The following is a 21,280-nucleotide window of genomic DNA, read 5'->3' on the forward strand; positions in this document are numbered from 1 at the left end:
CTGTTTTCCTTCTACCTGAACTGGTGGGTCTCATCCAGTTAATTAGCGTGGATTTATCTCTTTGGGGCCTAATCCTCAAATAGTAAAGCGACCTGTAATTACTCTAGCTGGGGAAAGATGCCACCTGGGGTCCCCGCCCCGGGTTAGTTCTGTCTGGAAAAGACAGGATGAGCAAAAGGCCTTTCAGCCTGTCTTACCTTACCGAAGCCTTCTGAGGAGGTGACGGCTATGCGGGGAACGGAGGAGAGAGGCTCTTCCCATAGGCCCTGGCCACGCTGGTTAATGTTTAATGACCAGCCCTCCAAGGAGAAAAGGCCCCCGTCTGTGCCCCTGCCAGTGCCTAGTGTAGATGCTCCCCAGGTGGCTGGTTTCTAGCAGTTGTGTGCAGGCACCTGGGATGAGAGCGTGACACGCTCACCTGAGAGTGTGGCACCTCAGCAGCATAGAGACCATAGAGCGCAGATGAGTTAGAAATGGGAAGGGATCCGACTTGAGTGTTCGTTTCCTTTGTTTTAAATTTGATAATTTTGATTCATTGTAAGTTTACGAAGTGGCTGTGCTAACAGCCAGCTCTCAAGATCCCTAAACACTTCGTGTCGGCTCCTGAGCTTGTGTATCATCTCAGCCTCCACCTCTCCCGCGGCGCAGGGCCGGGGTCTTACAGGCGCCCAGGCAGCCCCTGCTTCGGGCACAGTTCTTGAGCCTGGCTTAGCTGCTGCCCTGTCTCCTCTCTGCCCCCATCGAGGTCGGGGGAAGCCACCTGTGACTTTCAGTTTCAAGGTACTCTGTTAAAACCACAGTAGAGCTGAAGCTCCTGTGTTGTTTCCTGTACCGGCTAGGCTGCTTGCTGACCCCAGGGCTGTGGCACCCCCATTTCAGGTGTCAGAATTGCCCTCATGGTCCACCATTTGGCTTGTCACATGGGATTTGTGTAATAGGATACCTCACCTGTTAACTCTGTGGAATTCTAGAAGATTTTCTCTGAAAAAAAGGGTTTCCCACCTTCAAGAAGTTTAGTAGACTGTGAGTGAACCTGATGAATTATGCTAAATGTTGAGTGGGTGGAGAAAAGTGAATGCAGTCCCCTTCCAAATGGCAGGTTTGCTATTTACCTGCATTCAAGATAGCGCCCAACTCAAGGGCTTGACTCAGGTGTATGGAGGGTGGGGGAGAGGAGGAAAGGTAGTTGCTTTGATTGTCAGTTCCTTAGGACATTGAAATTCATTCATTTTTTAAAATCCTTTGTGATAGCCCAGGGGCACCTGGGACCACAGCTCAAGAGTCTGTGGTTCTCAACCTTTGACCTTGAGCCTGGAGAGCTGTCCATCCAAACAAGTCCCAGAGGGTGAGACCTCACCAAAGGGTCTGGGTTCCTGCTTGGCCTGCCCGTCTCGAGTGCCGACTGTCTGTCCAGTAGGACTCACTCTGCCCTGTCTCCCCAGTGCTGCTCACGGCCGTGAACTGTTACAGCGTGAAGGCTGCCACCCGGGTCCAGGACGCCTTCGCTGCCGCCAAACTCCTGGCACTGGCCTTGATCATCCTGCTGGGCTTCATCCAGATCGGAAAGGGTGAGTGTGGCCTCTGGGCCTCACAGCGGTCCTGTGAGGCTCTGCTGTGCCAGGGTGGAGGGGTCCCCTGCTCTGAGTGCCCCCAGACCCACCAGGTTCTCCGTCCGACACATCCCCTGCTCTGCACCCTCACCCTTAAGGGCGGCGGTGGAGGGGGGTGGTTTCACTGCTCTGAATGCCCCCAACCCTCAGGTCTGGCACATGGCATGAAGGGTATCATTTGAATTGGGCACTGTGAGCTGGGTCACACCATCCCAGCAGGGGCACTGACATTGAGTTAGAGAGACTGAACATAACCCAACACGTTAAATATGTCCCAGAGCGGCAGGGAGAAACCGATTCACCCTGTCCTCTGAACCCCACTCCTATCCACCCTCGAGGGCGGGGAGGGTAGGATAGTGTCATGGGTGCCTAGCACATTGTGAGTGTGGCAGAGAGGAGCTACTGCTAGTTTTGTCTCTTGAGGTAGATCTTGCACACAGGCAGCTACACAGACTGCAGGTGCCCGACAGGTAAGCTGTAGCTGCACCCCCGGGGAGGAGGTAGAACTGCCCAGTTCCCAACAGGGTCCTCGTGCCCATGGGTGCCCCCCCCCCCCCCGCCCCGCACCAGCATCCACCATGCTGACCTCTCCCCTGTGATCAGCACTTTGTTCCATCACATGTGGGTCGCCCATGCCGTGGCGTTTGGTGGCAGTGCATCTCTCACTATTGGGCCTCATTCCTCGAAAACATGCTATGACTTGCTTATCACTCTGTGGGCAAGGATGTTTCCGCTCAGGACTATGGAAAGTACTGTCGGGAGCATTCCTGTAGGTGTCTTGGCGAACAGAGTTACTTACCGGTTTCTCTGGGGTGGGCAGTGGCTGTCGTCTTGGCATAGCCTATCCTCTCTCACACTTTGGAGCTGGCTAGCTGTGAATTGTGTGACTGGAAAACCCTTAAAGGCCCCATTATCTGTTCTCAGGGCTTCTGCCTGTGACACCCAGAAACCCATCCTTGTAGTTCTGGACTTTCCTCCCCCCTACTGGCCACATGGGGCACTGCACTGCACAGGCATCCGGGGTCCAGAGACCATGTGCAAGTTGCATGCTCATGATTCAGGAGAACTGGGTGCACGTGGAGCTGCAGTGGCTGCCACATTGCCCACCCTCACTCGTCCTCTCGCGGGGTAGAGAGAAGCTCACAGTTCTAGTATATGCTGACCTAGTAAAGTCGAAGCAAGAATCCAGATCATTCAGGTAGACCATCTTTATTAAATACGTTAATTTATGCGAAGCCTTTAGCATGGCACCTGGTACCTAGTAAGTACCAGCTCCCGTAGCTACCATCGTTATCATCCTTGAAGGGACAATTCCACCTGGTTCGCAGTCACTCTATGGTTTGCAGGTCACTGCTTCAGAAGCCGGACCTCTAGGGAGCATGCGTCTGACCAGTGATGTCCAGCCTCCCAGGAAGTCCTTAGCACGACCTGTGGGTGAGCCCACCAGGCAGAGCTGGGATGAGCCAGAATCTGCTGCTGCTGCTCTGGGCGCTCCCCCTGTGAGAGCCCTCCTGGGGCTTCAGGTTCCGGCATCTTCCTAAAGACATTTCTTACCCTCTAATTTTTGGGGTCTCAAGGGCCCTGGCCAGGGCTGAGTAACTCCCCAGCGTCCTGGAGAGTGGTTAGGACTGATGAGTGGAAGAAAAATCCATCCTGCACCCACCACTTTGCCCAGCTAGGAGATGGGTCATTTGATAGAAGCCTTGCTTGTGAAGGCATTCACTTGGCTGGTATGATTAAATACAGACAGAGGAGGACTGTGGGGGGAACCTGACTTTTGTAAAAACAAATTTCAGTAGAGAGAGCAAAGAGCTTTTGTTCAGCCTGCATACATAATGTGTTTATAATTCTGTTGTTGTTGCAAACATCCACCCCGCCACCACACGCCCGAAGCAGTTCCTTTCTGAACTCGGGATACAGTGCAAGGTCTGCAAAATTCCTGTGTCCTGTTTTCCTTGAAGAGATTTACTTTGTTCCCAGAGGAATGCCTTCCTTTCCGGAGGACACATTGTTGAAACTGTTGACCCCTTTCTCCCACAACATTTGTCTGACTCTGTTTCCCCCTCGGGCAGCGACCCGATCCCCGTGGATCCCTGCGCTGATGGGAGGAGGGCTGAAACATTCTGGCAGGGAGGGACTCAGCTCCCTGGGCTCAGATTGGCTGCTGGCCATCCTGCACCTGAAGAGTGCGACCTGTTGTCTGGCCGACCTGGCCGACTGGCCTAGGCACTCTCTCCTTCACTCCCCTCAGCAATAAAGCAGTCTTCCTCCTTGGCCCGCCTGGCACCCAGATGGGCCCAGAGCTGGAGAAGGGGCTCATGCATGGGGCCCAGCCCACCCAGGTTCAAGTCCAGCTGACTGGTAGTCTCAGGCCTCTGTTGGCCTTGTTTCCTCATGGCCATAGACCCGTGAGCCGTCCTGCCCCCCTTCTTCACCAGAACCTTCTGAGGTTCTGAATGTGGCTCTGTCAGAGACCCAATGAGGACACGGCCCTACCATTCAAAGCTCACTCTGCTCAGGGACATCGGACACACGAGAACAAGAAAGCGGCAGACGGGCTGATGGGGATGGAGAGGAGGCTCTCCGGAGAGTGTGGCGGATGAAGGCACAGAGTGTAACAAAGAGACTGCTCTTCGACCCCGGGGCTGAGATCTTGGATGTGGGAGGCGCTCGGACTACCCCTGTGGCTAGAGTTGGGGCCCCACGGTGCTGGGTAAGCGGGCCTGGGCCTGCGTGCACCATCTAAGGTGTCTGGATTCACTCCCAGCCTTTTCAGAAGGGGAAACAGCTCAGGTGGGCATTTCAGATCCACGGGGCTGGAGCAGCTGGAGCAGGAAGTGTGGGTGGGAGGGGCTTGGAATGGGGAGGCCACAGAGAGAAGCAGGTGGACAGGGTAGGCAGCGGGCACTTTTCAGCTCAGGACATACCTGCCAGCCGCCTCCACCTGCTTTTGCTCTTTTTCTTTTGTCTGTCAGCCTCTTACCTATGACACCCTACAAGGTCCACAGCCCTGAGATCAGGCCATTCCCAAAGTGGAGCAGTTTTTCCAAGGCTGGAGGGTGAGAGTGGAGTGCGGAAGGCTCATCCCTCATGCCCAGGTCCCTTCTGGAGGACACACAATGGGGCCCTTGTGGGTTTGCTCGGGCCGTGGCATCCGGTGGGAGAACAACTTGTGTCTCCTTGAGCAGTTACACAACAGATTGCATAATTGTGCAGATAAAAGGTTCCACAGAAACGCCGCCTTCCCCTCCCACGTTGTGTCTGAGCAGGATGCCCTCCGCTAGGAAGTGACGGGAGGAGACCTGTCCCCTTCACCAGGGCCTGGCCCTCCAGCCTCCCTGGCAGCTCACAGGAGCTCGCCCAGCCACTAGGACATTGTCCCCAAGTGCCGGGAGACCTGGTGTGGTTAGCACCAGGAACGGAGGCACTTAGATCCTGAGTTGATTGCCTCCTGTGTCCAGTACTGCCCTAAAGCTAGGGCGGGGCGGGGGGGGGCGGGGGCGGGCGCGGGCGTGGAGAAAGCACAGGAGATGCTGCTGGCTGGGAGCAGCCTTGCAGTAGGGAAGGCCCAGGCAGGCCTGTGAATGACAGCGTGCTCCCAGGGCTAGAGATGGGTCTTTGAGTCCTTTTACAGTTTGCATTTGGATCTTAGGTTATTGGGTCGGGGCTCAGAGAAGCAGTGGCCTGTCCAGTCCCACAGCAGTGTCAGCAACCCCACATGGGAACCGTGTGCAGGGATATGAGCTCCCTCGGGAGAAGGCCCCCTCTGTCCCACCCAAGAGCGCGGCGTGGGGCTTCACAGGGGAGGTGGTGGGAAAGGCCCACGCAAAGAGGCCAGGCTGGGAGGGTCTGGGGACAGCCCCCCGTGGGCAGGTCCCTTTGTTTACTGGAGCCTCAGTTTCTTAATCTGAAATGGCAACACTAGCAACAGCAGCCCCCAGCACACCTGGCGCCATCTCTTGCTGTTATGAAAGGTTTCGAGGCACCTCAGTGGCCAGCGAAGGGCTGTCCTCCCTTGCAGGGAGGAGATCGCATAGCAAGTGCTCCCGGCTCCCACCAGTGACAGAATCCATCGGGGATCAAGGTCACTTGAGACCGTGGACACTGTAACAGCGTTGGGCGAAGCGCTGGGGTTCTGTTCTCTGCACCAGTCCCTGTGCCCAGGAGACAGGGATGGTGCCTCAAGGCCCCTCCCCACCATGGGCCAGGCTGCCCCTCTGAAATGCCCACAGTGGAGGCCAGATGGTAGATATGGGAGCCCCACACCACCTCCTGCCGCCGTGAGAGCACTTGTGGCCGTGAAGCCACGATTGAGGGAGGGTTGGTTGCTTTTCCTGTGGGTGTCCTTTGATAATTTTTAACTGACTCCTTCCATGGGGCCTGCACGGCCCGTGCTAATTTGGCATCCCGAATCATAACAGATTTGCAGTCACATGCTTCGTGTGCCGCCCTCTGGGATGAAATCAAAGGCCTGGAAGTTGGGCTCTTTCCCACTGCCGCCCTCAGCTCACTGCGCCCTCGGCGGTCAGCTGCACGGACAGAGCAGTGAGGGCCAGAGCTGCGGTAAGAATGGGGGTGCAGCCACAAAGCCCTTTGCTAGCACGGTTCTCAGGGGTCTCCAGGACCCTCAGGGTTCTTTCCCATTGGGATTTGAGGCTTGAAGAGGATCCTGAGGCCAAGCAGCTGGCTCCACCAAGTGTTTAAAAGACTACACCATGGATGGGCGGTGGCCATGGCGAATGAGCTGTCCTCCCTCGGCCGCCCCAAACCCGGATTCACTGCTCCCAGACGTCAGGCAGAGCCAAAGTAGAGCAGGCACTGGACCCAGTCACTCAGCCCAGGGTGGGAAGACGGATGGGAAAACGGGAGCCCCAGTGAGCTGGCCAGGGGGTGTGGCCCCCCGAGGGTGCGGGTATCTGTGCTTTCTCCCTGAGCCTTCTGAGGGCACACAGCTGTCTCACCAGATGGGACTCGGGCGCCACAGCCCCCTGGTGTGGTCAGCCCACTTTACAGAGCGTGATCCTTAGGCCAAGCACCTGCTCGCTTGGCCTGTGATTGCGAAGCAGAGTCCAAGGCCATGGCTGTTCCACCACATCCTGACGGTGACTGTGAGGCACAGCATAGAAACCAGGAGGTCTGACCCGAATGGAGCAAGGCCTGGTTGGTCTCTGCAGAGAGCTTGGCGTTGCTATAGCAAATGACACAAACCAGAGGGCCCAGACACACATTTCCCTCCCACAGTTCTGGAGGCCAGACGTCTCCGGTGAGGGCCGTGCTCCCTCTGAAACCTGTAGGGGAGGGTCCTTCTTGGTCTCTTCTAGTTTCTGGTGGTTCCTTGGCTTGTGGCATCATCCCTCACCTCTGCCTTCATCCTCACGTGGCCTCTTCCTGTGTCTCCTTTTTCGTGTCTTTTAATGACACTTTCATGGGATTTTGGGCCCACCCTGATCCATGATCTCATCTTGAAATTCTTACCTTAATTACATTTGCACAGAGCCTTTTCCCGGTCAGTGACATTCTGGGGCTCTAGGGGCCATGAATTCTGCTCAGCACACTCCATGATGTAAATGCCCATCACCTGGGGCCCAGAGGGTAAAAGTGGGACCGAAGGCCGAAGGTTCCAGTGGTGAGTGCTCCCCCAGTTAGGGGAATGACTTCTTCATAGTCAGGGTCCTGAGTCCGGTCCTGGGAGGGGTGCCCATTGGCTGGCTGAGCCCTCACCCTCCTCAGGCTGTCACAGGAGGGGAAGCACTGGGTGGGGGCCCACCTGGTCGGCCCTGAGGCTCTGGACATGCATCCCCAGATCAGAGATGTGAGCGGCCATGTGTGGGTTTCTCAGGCCTGGGGCCCAGCAGAGCCCTGCTGACATTTTGACCAGGCCTTCCCCAGGGCACAGAGGCCAGGGGCGGCCTCAGGGATGCAGGGACTGTAGGCAGCTGTCTGTCCTCTGCTTCGGGAACTGGGTAGTGGAGGAAGGACGGATCCTGGTCCTGTCCCTGCATGCGCATGACGATGGGTGCCCTCCCAGGCTTCTATTGAGGAAGCTTCTCTGAGCGTGGGAGACTTCCTCCCCACTCCTGGGTCAATGATGGTTCCCGTGTCTGCGTGACAGAAAACCATGGCTGGTTTTCTCTAAAATCAGTTCCCCAGGGCCTTTTGGAAGCTCCCACCCCTATTACTCTGGTTCCCAGCACAGTCTGTGACATTGCAGCTTGCCAAAGGGCCCTGTATCTGGCTGTTAGTTTTCTCATTCCTGGTGGCCCTCCCGGGAGTTGCTGTTAATGGCTGCATTTTAGGATGAGGAAGGCAGACTGAGGTGCAAGGGCCTCCAGGGTGGGGCATGCAAGTTAGAGGCGGCTTTGAGGTTGCAGAAGGGCCCCCAGAAAAGAGGTGGTGGCACAGGGCACTCTGTAGTGTGACAGGAGCCATCAGCATCATACTGTGGGGTCCTGGGGTTCCCATACCCCTATGCCCCTGGTCCCTGCGGGAGGTCCTGTCCTGCCTTCCCAGTCAACGGCAGGAGGGGGGCCGTGAGGCTAGAGCTCAAGTGGGGGGACTGTGAGTCATTCATCTGTGTCTGCCTGTGCCTGGAGGTCTGTGTTGAAACAAAGATTGCGCCCAGTTTGGGGTTCATGAGAAAGAGGACTGGGAACAGTTAGTGGATCTGGCCTGGCTTGGGGAGTGGTGGCACATGGGCCGGGCATCTGCCCAGGATCATCTGGAGCGGGGTCTCAGCATGGCAGAGCCTAATGTCTCCACACGTCACGGCATGTGCCCTGGTTGCTGGGGTGGGTGGGCAGTTGAAAACCGCTGTATAGAGTCCAGAGTCTGCCCTCCCCCTGAGAAGGTGCCATCTCTGGTCTCTCCTGTGGGGGCCACTGGACATAGAGCAGCTGCTAATGCGCATCATTAAGTGGAGGTTTGACTGCCTCACTAGCTTCTTGCTCCTCTAGAAACAGGCAGGCAGTCCTCAGGCCCGAAGGCGAGAGCAAGCAGAGCCGCTACTCCTGAGCCATCATCCCTGAGCTCCTGGCTGTGCCAGCCCCGTGGGGGCTGGGCCCAGTGCCCAGTTGAGCCAGCAGACCTGGCGCCCTCTCAGGTGTAATCAAAGTAAAGGTTAAGACGAGACCATCCTAGATTAGGGCGGGCTCTAAATCCAACGAGTATCCTTATAGGAGGTGGAAGAGGATGCACAAGGAGAAGGCTGTGAGGAAAAAGGCAGAGCCTGAGTGATGTAGCCACAAGCCAAGGATGCCCGGAGCCCCCGGGAGCTGGAAGAGGCCGGGAGGGTCCCCCCTGTCTCTTGTTCAGCTCAGTCCCTGCCATGTTCCAGGGCCTAAGTCGTTTTCGGGTCTTTCTGTGCTCACAGCACCATGAGGAGGTGGCATTCAAGAGTTCCATCGCGCACACGAGAAGCCTGGTTTGGGTTCAGCAGCTCTTGATTCTCTGGGCACTAAGGGCTAGAGTGAAGCTCAAACCCAAATCCCCCTGACCTGCAGGGACCACACTCTGAGGTGACCAGGGCTCGTCAGCCCCTCCCTCCTGACCTGTCCCTTTCGGGTGGACTAGGGGCCCTTAAAGACGACATTCCTCCACGTCACGGCAAGGTCGTGCTCACCTGCTGGGGCTCCTGGCCCAGGGCGAGTCAGGAATGTGTGCGTCAGTGGCTCAGCAGGTGCATTTAATTTGTAACAGTGGAAAGCTTTCACCCCAGTATTGTTGTTTGTTACTGTAATTTGCTCCAGGAACGTTCTGGAACTTGCGGCATGGCCCCTGTGCAGCCCTCTCTAACACAGCATACCTTTCTGTCTGTTTGGCCTTTGCCAGGTAATGTGTCCAATCTGGATCCCAAGTCCTCATTTGAAGGCACCAAACTGAACGTGGGGAACATCGTGTTGGCGTTGTACAGCGGCCTCTTTGCCTATGGGGGATGGTACGTTTCAGGATGTCTGGTTCCCTGGGCCTTGGGGCACACGGAGCAGGCCCTGAGGTGTCCAGAAATCTGAATCTCTCGGCCACCCCCTCCCCCCGCCCCCGGGCAGTTTTAGAGAGCGGCAGGAGAGCCTCTCAGAGCTGCTCGAACCCGACGCATCCCGAGAAAGCACAGAGAGGACAGCGCAGCAGCCTGGCTTTTCTCCAGTGTCTGGGCTCCTGGGAAGGCGGTCCTGTAGATAGGCCTTTGCTGAAGGGAGTGAAGCATTTGAGCTTAAAAGGCTGGGCCTGGTGGTTTTCAGCCTCCCCCTCTCCAGGAACGGAGTGCCTGCCTACAACTTCATGCCCCCCCCACACACACAGACACACACACTTTCCTTCCTGCTGGGTCCCCGCTGGGCCCCACTCCAGCCAGATTATACTGGGCCACAAGAATGGCTGCCGTGTGGTGGGTGGGCAGGTGGTGAAGGTGCTGGCGGGCGGGTCAGAGAGAGGACAGGCCTGCAGGGGTTAGGGTTTTCCCAGGGGAGCAGGATTGGGCTCTTGCCCCCAGCTGCTCACTAGCGGGGCCCCAGGTGGTGGGTGAGGGGCCTCCTCACTGGCCCAGATAAGCCAGCAGGGCTCCCCCTGGAATCTGCTCTTTTCCCCCGAAGAACTGTGGGAGGGATGTATACTTAAACTCTGCTCTCTAACGTCTAGGAATTACTTGAATCTTGTCACAGAGGAGATGATCAACCCCTACAGGTGCGTGTGTGAACAGAGACGTTGTTTGTTGTTATTTTAACGTGAGAGAAGGAAGAAGTCGGTTCTGCCTAAGAATTCATCCATGGGGCCCAGCCCGATCTCAGATGAAAGCAGTGCAGGGCCTTTCGGGAGGGGCCCTGGGTTAGGATCAGGCTGGGGTGAGGGCGCACTGTGTGACCTTGAACAAGATTTCCCCTTAGAATCAGCAGGAGTGCCCATCTGACAGATGGGGAGCTGAGACCAGGGTCGAGTCACTAACCCAGGTTCACATAGCTGCCCAACCCCAGGCGCCAGCTTCCAGTGCCAGGGACCAGAGCTGGCAACAGCCTCTCCGTCACACCTCCCCCAAGCAGTGAGGCTCAGGACCAGACCTGTGTATTAGAGAGCCATCGGGGCTGGTTCCGCCTGGAGCTGCACTTTGATGATGTGCCCTTTCGTTCCTTCCAGAAACCTGCCCCTGGCCATCATCATCTCCCTCCCCATTGTCACCCTGGTGTACGTGCTGACGAACCTGGCCTACTTCACCACGCTGTCCACTGAGCAGATGCTGTCGTCAGAGGCTGTGGCCGTGGTAAGATGCCACCTGCCAGTGTTTGCGCAGGTTGCCGAGAGACCAAGGCCCAGCCCTGCCGCCCTGAGCCTGTGATGTGGAGCAGACCAGGCCCCTGGGCTGCAAACCACTCTCCTGTGTGGAGGGGTTGAGCTGTGCTGCCAAGCCAGAGAGTGCAGGGTGCTGACTCACGACCCTGGCTGCCCGTGAGGATCACAGGGGGCTTTCAAAGTATTGATGCCCAGGCCACACCCTGGGCCAGTTTTAAAAATCAGCCTGTGGTCGTCCGGGCCTCAGTCATTTTAAAAGTCGAGTACAGGGCGGGGAAGGGGCGGGGAAGGCGGCGGTATTATGGTGATTTGGAAGGTCCAGTCCTTGTAAGTGAGGCCTGAACCCCAGCACTGGGATGAAAAGCCGGGTGGCTTCTCCCACCCGCTGCCCACATGCATCCTGAGCCACCTCTGCTGGGCGTTCTGGACACGGGTTCAGAGCAGGGAGAGCAGCATCCGCAGGCCCCATGCCGGCAGCAGCAGAGCGCTCATCAGCCTCCAAACCACAGTGGGGCCCCAAGTAGTACGAGCGGGCTTTGGAATGTCCTGGGCGCCCCGTAGGCTCACTTCCCATGGTGTCCTCACAGCCACTTCAGCAGGTGAGGGTCCGCGCCCACCCATTCCACCTTCTGAATAAATCCTCACTGAGCCTTGCTCTGGGTCGGGCGATGGGGGCCCAGCCAGAGACAAAGCCATGTTCCCTAGCAGAGCAGACACAGACGGGAAAGGCTGGGCACCTGGGCAACCTGGTATAATGCCAGGGTGAGAGGTGCCAGTGTGTGGGGATGAGGAACAGCCACCAGTGTTGTTCTAAAGAGGACTCTGTCCCTGGGACAGCCCTCACATCCAGACCCCGGGGGTCACGTGCGCAGAATCCTCATGGGTGTGCGGGACGCGTGCAGACAAGTGGCCTGGGGCTGGGCCAGACTGGGCCGCGTGCTGGGCATCAAGGGGCCCGGGCTCACTGTGTGGCATCTGTCTAGGACTTCGGGAACTACCACCTGGGCGTCATGTCCTGGATCATCCCCGTCTTTGTGGGCCTGTCCTGCTTCGGCTCCGTCAACGGGTCGCTCTTCACGTCCTCCAGGTGAGCCCCCCAGGACCACGCTCCCCACTCGGCTCTGTGGGAGCCAGGGCAGGACCGGGAGGGAGGCTGAGCTGGGGCCAGTGCTGCATGCTGCTTTTTAACATGAGCTTTAAAGGTTGTATCTGTTTGTTATATTGAGTAATATGTGGCTATCAAAACATCCATGTAATACGGAAGTAAAGGAACCAGGGACTCTCCCCTGCCCAGAAGTGACACAACTGCTGTGTCCTAGACCAGTGATTGTGAACCTTTTGAGCTCAGCGTGTCAGCATTTTGAAAAACCCTAACTTAACTCTGGTGCCGTGTCACATATAGAAACTTTTTGATATTTGCAACCATAGTAAAACAAAGACTTATATTTTTGATATTTATTTTATATATTTAAATGCCATTTAACAAAGAAAAATCAACCAAAAAAATGAGTTCGCGTGTCACCTCTGACACGCGTGTCATAGGTTCGCCATCACTGTCCTAGACTGTCATGGGTTCATTGTGTGCCCTGCCCAGGGGAAGGGGGGCTGCAGGTGAGCAAGCCTCTGAGCTCCCCATTGCCAGCTGAGTGGGTCAGGGAGACCGAGAGGCCCCTGCCTGGGTGCTCGGTGATGAGGCCAACCGCCTGCTTTTCCGTCCACAGGCTGTTCTTTGTGGGGTCCAGGGAGGGCCACCTGCCCTCTGTCCTCTCCATGATTCACCCGCAGCTCCTGACGCCCATGCCCTCCCTCCTGTTCACGGTAAGCTGGCAGCACCGCCTGATGCCCCTCTTCCCCGCGAGGATTACAAGTGGATTAAAGTACAAGATTGGGGAATTCCTGGGGGGAAGGGGAGGCTCCAGGGTTCATCTGCATGACACCCTCCCACCTTCGCCTGGTGTCAACTGGACAGCAGACCAAGGCGGAGACCGAGATGCAGATAAGTTAGCCGAGTGTTTCCTTGTATTGTGCCCTTGGCTGCCTGCTCCACTGAACAACAAAGGGCACTGGTTTTAGTTTTTAATTCCAAAAATAATACACGGTAGTTATTAAAAAAACTTCAAACAGTCCAGCATCTGTGGAGCAGAAGCTCTGCTCTGTCCTCCCAGGGAGCCACGGTTCACAGGCGGCTTTGCGTGCTCCGTGCCTCTGGACCTCTGTGGCATGTTAACAGACGTGCGATTTCTAGTGAGGTCACATCGTGCACACTTCTCTTCAGCTTGCCTAACGTCTTATTAGTTCTCTTTGCTCTGTAACAAATCACCCAGGAAACGGAAAGCATTCACTATCTCTTTGTTTCCGTGAGTCAGGAACTCCGGGCAGCTTAGCTGGGAGGCCCTGGTTCAGGGTCCTTCGTGGGGTGGTAACAAGATGGTGGTCGGGGCTGCGTCCCATCTGAAGGCTTGGCCGGGGATGGAGGAGCCGCTTCCAGGATGGCCCCTCACGTGGCTGTGAGCATGAGACCTCGGTTCCTCAGGACGGGGGCTTGTCCACAGGGCTGCAAGCCAGGGCGAGGGAGCCAGGAGGAAGAGCCAGGAACCCTGTTTCTATGACCTACCCTCCGTGGTCACACTTGTCATTTCTGTCTTGTTCTGTTCGTTAGGAGTGAGTCAGTATGTATAGCCCAACTCAAGGAGAGAGGGCAAAGCTCCACCTTGCGAAGGGAGAAGCACTAGATGGTTCCGGGACACGCTAGAAACCATGCAGAGCCTGGGCTCAGTTTTGAAACTCCTGTGGGTGCCCAGTGGCTGGGGGTCTGGGAGAGCTCCGTAATGGGTACTTAGCTGGTTCCCAGTCATTGCTTCTACAGGTAACACTGCAGTGAGTACAGGGTTTAGGCCTTCGTTCCCTTCCCGCTCTCAGTGGGGCCTTTGCTTTCTGAGAACACGTGTGTTGCTCAAACTAGGTCTTCCTTTAAAGCATGAGTGCACAAGTGCTGTCAGCCCTTGCAGACGTGTCCCAGCACCGGTGGCCTCCATCCTCCAGGCCGTCCTGTTCCTGGCTCACGCTGCCCCCTCTCTCTGCTTGCAGTGCCTCATGACCCTGCTGTACGCCTTCTCCAACGACATCTTCTCCGTCATCAACTTCTTCAGCTTCTTCAACTGGCTGTGTGTGGCCCTGGCCATCATCGGGATGCTGTGGCTCCGATACAAGAAGCCTGAGCTGGAGCGGCCCATCAAGGTGAGGGCCCAGCCGCGTGGGCGGCCCAGGCCTGGCGCACCCCCAGCGGCTGGGGGCTCGGTGCGTCATGCGCTGGAGAAACGGGGCCCAGGTGTCCCTGACAGCCTTTGTGAGGAGCCAGCTCTGCACAGCCTCTTGGTTCTGCCCTCCCGGCCTGTGCCTGAACAAGCCACCGCCCCTCTTGGAGTTGCCATTTCCGCTCTGAACCAGGGGTCAGGATGCCTCCTGTAGAGGGTCCTGGTGCGCGAGGCAATAAATAAGAACCCTCAGTGCCCGGTGGGCAGGTGATGAGCCCTGTGGGGTGGACAGGTTGGCAGGGTGGGGGCCTAACTGGCCAGGGGGCAGCTGACCAGGGTGGCGGGTGGTCCTGAGAAGGTGGCATGTGGGCAGAGATGTAGGGGCCATGTGTGTTCAGGGGTGCTGCCAAGGCTGTGAGGGGGAGGTCATTTGTGGTGGGTGGGAGGTGACGTCTGAGCCCATAGGGTGTAGACCTGGCCGAGACCAGCTCTGCCGCATTGAATGGAGGAGTTGTAGCATTAGACTGCTGAGGTGCCAGCTGGGCCTGGCCTAAGGTGAATGCCCCTCTCCTCGCGGGACAGCCGCCCAAGGGTGACCTTGTTTCTCAAAAAACGGGCCAATGAAGCCACGCTTCTGCCGGAGAAGCCCAGTGAGCACGTCGCTGTGAGCATGTCAGGGAGAGAGAGGGAGGAACTCATGATGGCCACTGGCTGTGTCCTTTGTCCAGTCCCTAGTGGCATTTGGCCTAGAGACACCTGTCCATGGGCCACATCCTTGTCTGCCCCACCCAGCAGGCCCACAGAGGCAGCAGGGCCTGCTTCCCTGCCATGAAGAGGTTCTTGGGCACCAGAGCAACCTTAGTGCCCTGGAACACCTTGCTGCCTACTGTGGTGGGCTCCGTCCCCGTGTTATCCTGGGCACATGGTTGGTTCTATCTCCATGTCACCTGTGCCTGTGGTGGGCTCTGTCCTGTTATCCTGGGCACATGGTGGGGCTTTGTTTCACTGTTAACCTGGACTGGGGAGGGGCATGCAGTTGGGCTGACCAGGTGGGGCCCTGGCTTGCCCTTCATCTGCAGTGTGTGGGCAGATGGCCAAGTCTGTGTGTAGACAAGCCCACCCAGATGCAGAAGCAGGACATGGTCTTTGGAGCCGGGCTGGGCCGGGCCAGGGGCGCCTCTGTGGCTGGTCTGCCTGTGCTGTGCAGACTGTAGTCAGCCTCCTCACAAAGGCTCTCTGAGAAGGCAGATGCCCCTCACTTATTAGTGGGTGCCACGGTCTTCCCAGAAACGTCCCCACCTTGAGTGACATTGGTGAATGGGTGCTGGGCCAGGGTTTCTGCCCTGTGATGTGGGAGCCAGCAAGGTCCACATCCCCTGACCTTGGGAAGCCTCGAGGGTTGTTTGCGTTTTCGGTCGGCACCGTCTGTGCTTTGGGTAATTACTGCCTGGCGCCTTGTGCTGAGGAAACGGAGAACAGGGGAAGGTTTCAGGTCTCCAGAGTCCCCAGCCGGCAGGTCAGACTGGTAAATGCTGAAGAGGGAGACAGGCCCGAGTGACGGCTCCGGGAGGTCGGAGCTGTTCTTGGACCAGGTGGGAGGGATGGGCTTGCAGCAGGAGGCACAGGGTGTGCTCTGGGGGGTCCCATGGGAGCGCCTAAGTGGGCCTGATGGGGAGATGACTCCATCGAGGTCAGGAGGGCGGTGGGGACGCAGCACTTTCCGCGGAGTGGACAGGACTGTGATGACAGGACGTGGGAGGTGTGGGAAGGGAGCAACAGATGCCCATCGCTCCGCCCTCTGTCCCCAGGTGAACCTGGCACTCCCCGTGTTCTTCATCCTGGCCTGCCTGTTCCTGATCGCCGTCTCCTTCTGGAAGACCCCCATTGAGTGTGGCATCGGCTTTGCCATAATCCTCAGCGGCCTCCCGGTCTACTTCCTCGGGGTCCGGTGGCAAAACAAGCCCAAGTGGCTCCTCCAGGGCATTTGTGAGTATCTCCTCAGTGCAGCCTGACAGCTGGGGCCGCTCTCCGCCCTGCCGGTCCACCCACGCCCGCCCCAGCACGCTGTCTGCCGTCTCATCTAATCCCTTAGCTAGGCGTTCAGGCACTTGGCGTGTCTAGCGGTGACGTCTGGCCCGTGTATTTCAGGGATAAGACGCTCAGCTTGGCACCAGCTAATCTCAGAACAAGGGATTCCAGAAAACCAGGCTGCTTTTGCCAAGTAACAAAATCCCAGTGCTGTCGCCAGCCTCAGCACAAGGCTGACCCAGAAAGGCAGAGGCGGAGAAAGCAGGATCTCTGCACTGTGGTCACAGGGCCCACTAACCAGCACGTTTAGGAGCCCGTACTGAGGCCGCTCTTAATATGGCCGGCTCCTGGCACACTCGCTGGTGTTTGCAAGCCTGCACCCCAATCACCATGTCCTGGTGGCTCTCCAGATTCTGATTGCTACCTGCCCTGTGACTTTATGTGAAACCTCCTGATCTGAACATGTGGAACACCGTCAGTCATTTTCAGCAGGCCTTAGCCTCCAGGCCAGGCTAGACTCCCTACTAATCATCTTGCAGACCACACCAGACCCTAATGCAAGCCCTGTGTCCTGAAATCACACCCCACAGAGTGTTCATCCGGGCCCCTGGCACACACCCGCCTGCTCCACTCCCTCTTGGGACTGCAGGCACGTGGCTGTCATCTGGCAGTGGGGGCAGCCTTGTTCTGGCCCTGGGTGTCTGCCAGGCGGTGGCCCGGGTGTGGACACACAGGAAGAGCCCTCAGCATCGGGACTTATTATCCCACTAGTAGCCCTGCACACTCCTGTAGCTCCTCCCGGCCCGCACCCCCCCTTCATAGCTTGCTGCCCTGCCCGCTCCTGTAGCTCTCCACAGCTGGCTTGTACCTCGCTGGCCTACCCTCCTGCTGATCCGTGATCTGGTCCTGACTGGTCCTGATGCACTTGGTCGTTACGCCTCAGGACATAACAGCTATTTAACATATTCCTCTCTTATTATATAGGATTATTGCTGCCATAACCCCAGGGTTCTGAAACAGGGTGATGGGCAGGGCCAGTGCTCAACCTATTGCCAAGTTCCTTGGCCACACCCCCCGGGTGACTTACAAAGTCACTGGAAGAAGCAGGCGTTCCTCTGCGGCCAACCTGGAGTGAAGGCTGGTGCCCACCAGGAGGGAGCCCCTTGAGCCTGGTGTACATATTTTCAGATCAGGAAGTTTTACATAAAGTTCTGGGTCTCTGGCTTCTCTTGCAACCTTGGGGGTCTGGTGCCATGAGGCCGGGTGACCTGCAGCTCTCGGCACTCCCTGGTGCCCCTGGCCCCCAGGCACATGATAGCACGACCCCCGAGTAACTCTGCTCTCCCCTCCCCTGCAGTCTCCACGACAGTTCTTTGCCAGAAGCTCATGCAAGTGGTCCCCCAGGAGACATAAGAGAGCGGAGCCGGGAAGCTGGCGGATGGAAAATACACAAAGATCATTTTAAAACAACTCACCCACCTAAAAGGCGACCCGTTCCATCATCCAGGCAGCTCAGCTGAGCGCCCCGCACTGTCCCTCCACCAGGTCAGGTGCCAGGGCCACTGTGAAAACTGGTACGAATTTAGTCCCGGAAGACGGACTTCTATCGATACCTCCTCCAGAGTGCGAGGCACGAATGTTGAACTGAGAAGAGGCTGCGCCTTCTGACAGACTGCAGACTTTTCCCATGTTGGGCCCTTGTCCTTTCCCACCTTTGTTCATTTGTGGGTTTTTTCCTCCTTTTTTTTGGTATTATTTTTTAACTTAATTTTGGGGTCAACTTGACACCACCAAGATGATTATTTTTTAAAGAAACAGGGGGAGGGCAGGTAGGGAGACTCTTGTCCCTTAACACTGCCAGCAGCGTGATGTGCCTCAGGGACCAGGTCCTGTCGTTGGGTGTGACCCCCAGCACCAGCTTCAGGAGGAGGAGGGATTCTGAGAGCCGAACACTCCAGCTGCCAATAAGCTACCGAGACTCTGCCTCAGATTTGCACTGACAGATGTGTGCTTGGCTTCCTTAGGTGTTTTTTGTTTTTTTTGTTTTTTTTTGTTTTTTGGTTAGTAGATGTAGTGACATTGGGAAAACTAACCTTGGGCTTATGTCTCTGCCTTAAAGACCTGAGGTCGATCCCTCCCTCCCTGACCCCTAAAAAGAAGAGAAAGTCTTGCTGAAACGGCCGTCTTTGGAGAGGTTTGTTGGAGAGCAAAGGGCTTGAGAGGAGTCTGATACCAGCCCCAGCTCCACAGAAAGAGCCAGTTCCTGTGCCTGGTGTTTGGGTGGAGCTCCTGGTAGAGGTCATGGCATCTGGACGATCCTAGAGGTCCTGCCAGGACGAGCAGAGCAGGGCCGGTTTCTGGGCTCGGCCCTTGTCATTCAGGCTGCCATGGGCTCCTGACTGTGCTTCCTGCCCTGCATGGCAGCCTGAGCAAAGGCACAAAGGCAGGAGGATCAGGCATCTCCGGTGGAGAGGGCCTCCCGCGGTGCTGCCTTCCGCCCTGTGCTGCATCGTTTGGGAGCCAGCTCTAGTTCTCTCAGGCAAAGCCCCAGGCGTGAGGCCTGGAAAGAGATGTGACAGGAAGGCAGATGCCAAGACCTGGTGGGCTTCTCATTCAGGTCCCCAAGGCAGCCCCTCCCAGGGTCCGCAAAATTGGCCTCCGTGGCTGGATGGCAACCCCCTGGGTGTGTCTGGGGCTGGCTTTCAGCTCCTGGCAAGGGTGCCATCCTCCCCTCCTGCCACCAACACGGCCTGCTCCAGACTGGATCCCAGTCAGCAGAGGACAGCCGCGCCTTCCTCAGTGCCCCAACTCCACCTGCTCCTGAGGCCGCCCGACTCTAGGGGTCTGGCTCGCAACACAGCACGCCTCCCTCCTCTCCAGAGAGGCTACTAGCAGGCCTTGTCCTTGTGGCTCCTGTGGTGGCTCCCCGCACCCCAGGAGGCAGCTGAGGCTGGCTTACCTGAGCTGTCACTCTGTCCAGGAAGCCATCCTGGGAAGCACCATCAGCTAGGGTCAGGTCCTCTAGGCCCCGTCGTAGGTGCTGGGGCTCTGCCTTGGCCTCTGACCACTCACCTCCCAGCGGGAGGTTGAACTGAGCCCTCAGGCATCAGGCCTCATTGCTCAGCTTCGAATGGCCCATCCAGCCTGCTGCCACCCACCTGGGCTCCAGGGGGCCCTTGGGATGCTGTGAGGGTAGATATGGCCTTGCAGGTTATGGGAAACCAGACGGTCCTTGGGTGGCCTCCCTACCGTGATCTGCTTCAGCAGCCTGCAAACGGGTGGGAACCCCCAGTGTGTCGTGGGCAACTGAGGCAAGTCACCCCTGCCGGGGTAGACTGGGGCCCCCGGGTTCCCTTCCCACGTGGAGGTGAGGGCTAGAGGAGCCACTGAGAAGTCAAAGGCAGTTCTAGAGTGTGGCTCTCCCCAGCGTCTGGGCTGGGACCTCTGCTGAGGGTGGCTTGGGGGCCCCTTCCCTGATTCCTGGGCCTGTGTCGCCCAGGGACCCACCTGGGGAGGCAGGGAGGTCAGGGCTGCATCCTGAGGTGCTTGCCTGCAGATACCCCGGGCCCTGCCGTGTTGGCCTCTGGGAAGGCAGTCTCTCCGCTCTTTCTGACCACTCTACTGACAAGTGTCCGGAGCGTTCACATGTGGGAGGGTTAATTTTTTTATCCAAACCCCGGCGTAACCAGCTAGCGTTTGTTCAGGTGTCCTGCTGTTCGAGTTTGTCCTAAGGCCTCAGTAACGTAAGGATGCTGTCGGCGCCGTGTTTATTTATTTGCAGGTCCAGTTCAGCCTGGCTTCTCCGGCATGTTGTTGCTGTCTTTGTGTCCCTGTCGGTGTCCTCGCCACGGCAGTGCTGTCACTGTGACATTGTCATTGGCCCGGCGACAAACCTCCACCTTGTAATGACGTGCGCGGCTTCAATGTCTTTCTCTTCTCGTGTTAATGGCTAACCTGTAACATTTGCTGGTTAGGGGTAGGGAGTTCTGTTTTTCTTGTGGGGTGGGGCTTTTGTTTGTTTTTAAAGAAAAATGATCAGAATTATAATGACTGCTGGTGGCCTTCCTGTTCTTTCCTTCCGCACCGAATATTGGGAGTAGGAATGTGCCTGGGTGTGACTCCCCTGGAGAGGGTTGATCCATCTCACTCACTCACTGACACGCCTCCTGGAGGCCAAACAAGGTGGCCAGAGCCCCTGATAACATGCTCACTGGTGACAGCTGGGAGGGAGGCAAGGAGCAGAGGGAGAATCCAGTCTGCCTCTTAGAAGGGACATTGAAGTCGAGGCCAACCCCCGAGATGGGAAGAGCTTGGCCACTGGCCCACAGGTGACTGGTTGCTGCCAGGACCAGTCCCGGGAGGTCAGGGAAGAGACATGCCAGCCGGGCTGGGAGGAAGGGGCAAGCACATTTCCTCATTTCCAGGACTTTCTTGAGTATCTGGTCTCAAGCTGGACTCAGCTGAGTGCCACACCAGCTCTACCACAGACAGCTCTCACTTCATGCAAGCAAACTCCATTCCAAATGTTGGTGTTTGACCAGGGCCTGGGGACAGGTGGGACCTGGATATGGAAGGGTGTCTTGGGGTGGCACAGCAAGGGTGAGTGGTCCGACCACAGTAACTATCACGTGAGCCCAGGCCAGGGGCTCCAGCATACGAAGGCTGGACCTGGAGGCCTTGGGTACCCACAAAGGGGCCTTCTACTCCCAGGCATTGGGGCCACCAGGTGGGCTTGGGGCAAAAAGTACCATCTAGAGCAGGGGTGGGAAACGTCCGGCCCACGGGCCATTACAGCCTGTGAAATCATTTGGTCTGACCCTGCTAAGGCATTAGGGGTGAGTTACTTAAATGTTTGACCAAAGATAGCAGGCTAACTTTTAAGTTGGTAATTTTGTATGGCCCAAAAATGATATAAATAGCCAAATGGGTCCTGGCTGAGTTGCTCAGTGGTTAGAGTGTCAACCCACAAACTGAGGGTCTCGAGTTCCATTCTGGTCAAGGACACATGCCTCTCAGTTGCAGGCTCAATCGCCGTCCCTGGTCAGGGGGCGTGGGGGAGGCCACCAATCGATGTTTCTCTTACCCCTCCCACTCTAAAAATCAATAGGAAAA

At 57.1% G+C, this 21,280-nt stretch overlaps 1 protein-coding gene across 2 annotated transcripts in view; it reads left to right on the top strand.

The window, feature by feature from the left end:
• The window catches only part of SLC7A5 (solute carrier family 7 member 5), a 34,771-nt gene extending 14,556 nt beyond the window's left edge, over positions 1–20,215 (top strand). Inside the window, exons 2-10 of one of the 2 annotated variants that reach the window (XM_059667118.1) lie at positions 1,443–1,568; positions 9,438–9,543; positions 10,242–10,286; positions 10,734–10,857; positions 11,870–11,973; positions 12,608–12,704; positions 13,974–14,123; positions 15,949–16,126; positions 17,526–20,215. In XM_059667118.1, coding sequence (XP_059523101.1) covers positions 1,443–1,568; positions 9,438–9,543; positions 10,242–10,286; positions 10,734–10,857; positions 11,870–11,973; positions 12,608–12,704; positions 13,974–14,123; positions 15,949–16,126; positions 17,526–17,581 — 986 coding nt within the window. In that variant the 3' untranslated portion in view covers positions 17,582–20,215. The remainder of the gene's footprint in view (positions 1–1,442; positions 1,569–9,437; positions 9,544–10,241; positions 10,287–10,733; positions 10,858–11,869; positions 11,974–12,607; positions 12,705–13,973; positions 14,124–15,948; positions 16,127–17,525) is intronic. The other variant, XM_059667119.1, reaches the window with a different exon arrangement.
• Positions 20,216–21,280: the final 1,065 nt, after the last annotated feature.

This window comes from Myotis daubentonii, chromosome 15 (assembly GCF_963259705.1).
Source record: "Myotis daubentonii chromosome 15, mMyoDau2.1, whole genome shotgun sequence".
Classification (NCBI taxonomy): domain Eukaryota; kingdom Metazoa; phylum Chordata; class Mammalia; order Chiroptera; family Vespertilionidae; genus Myotis; species Myotis daubentonii.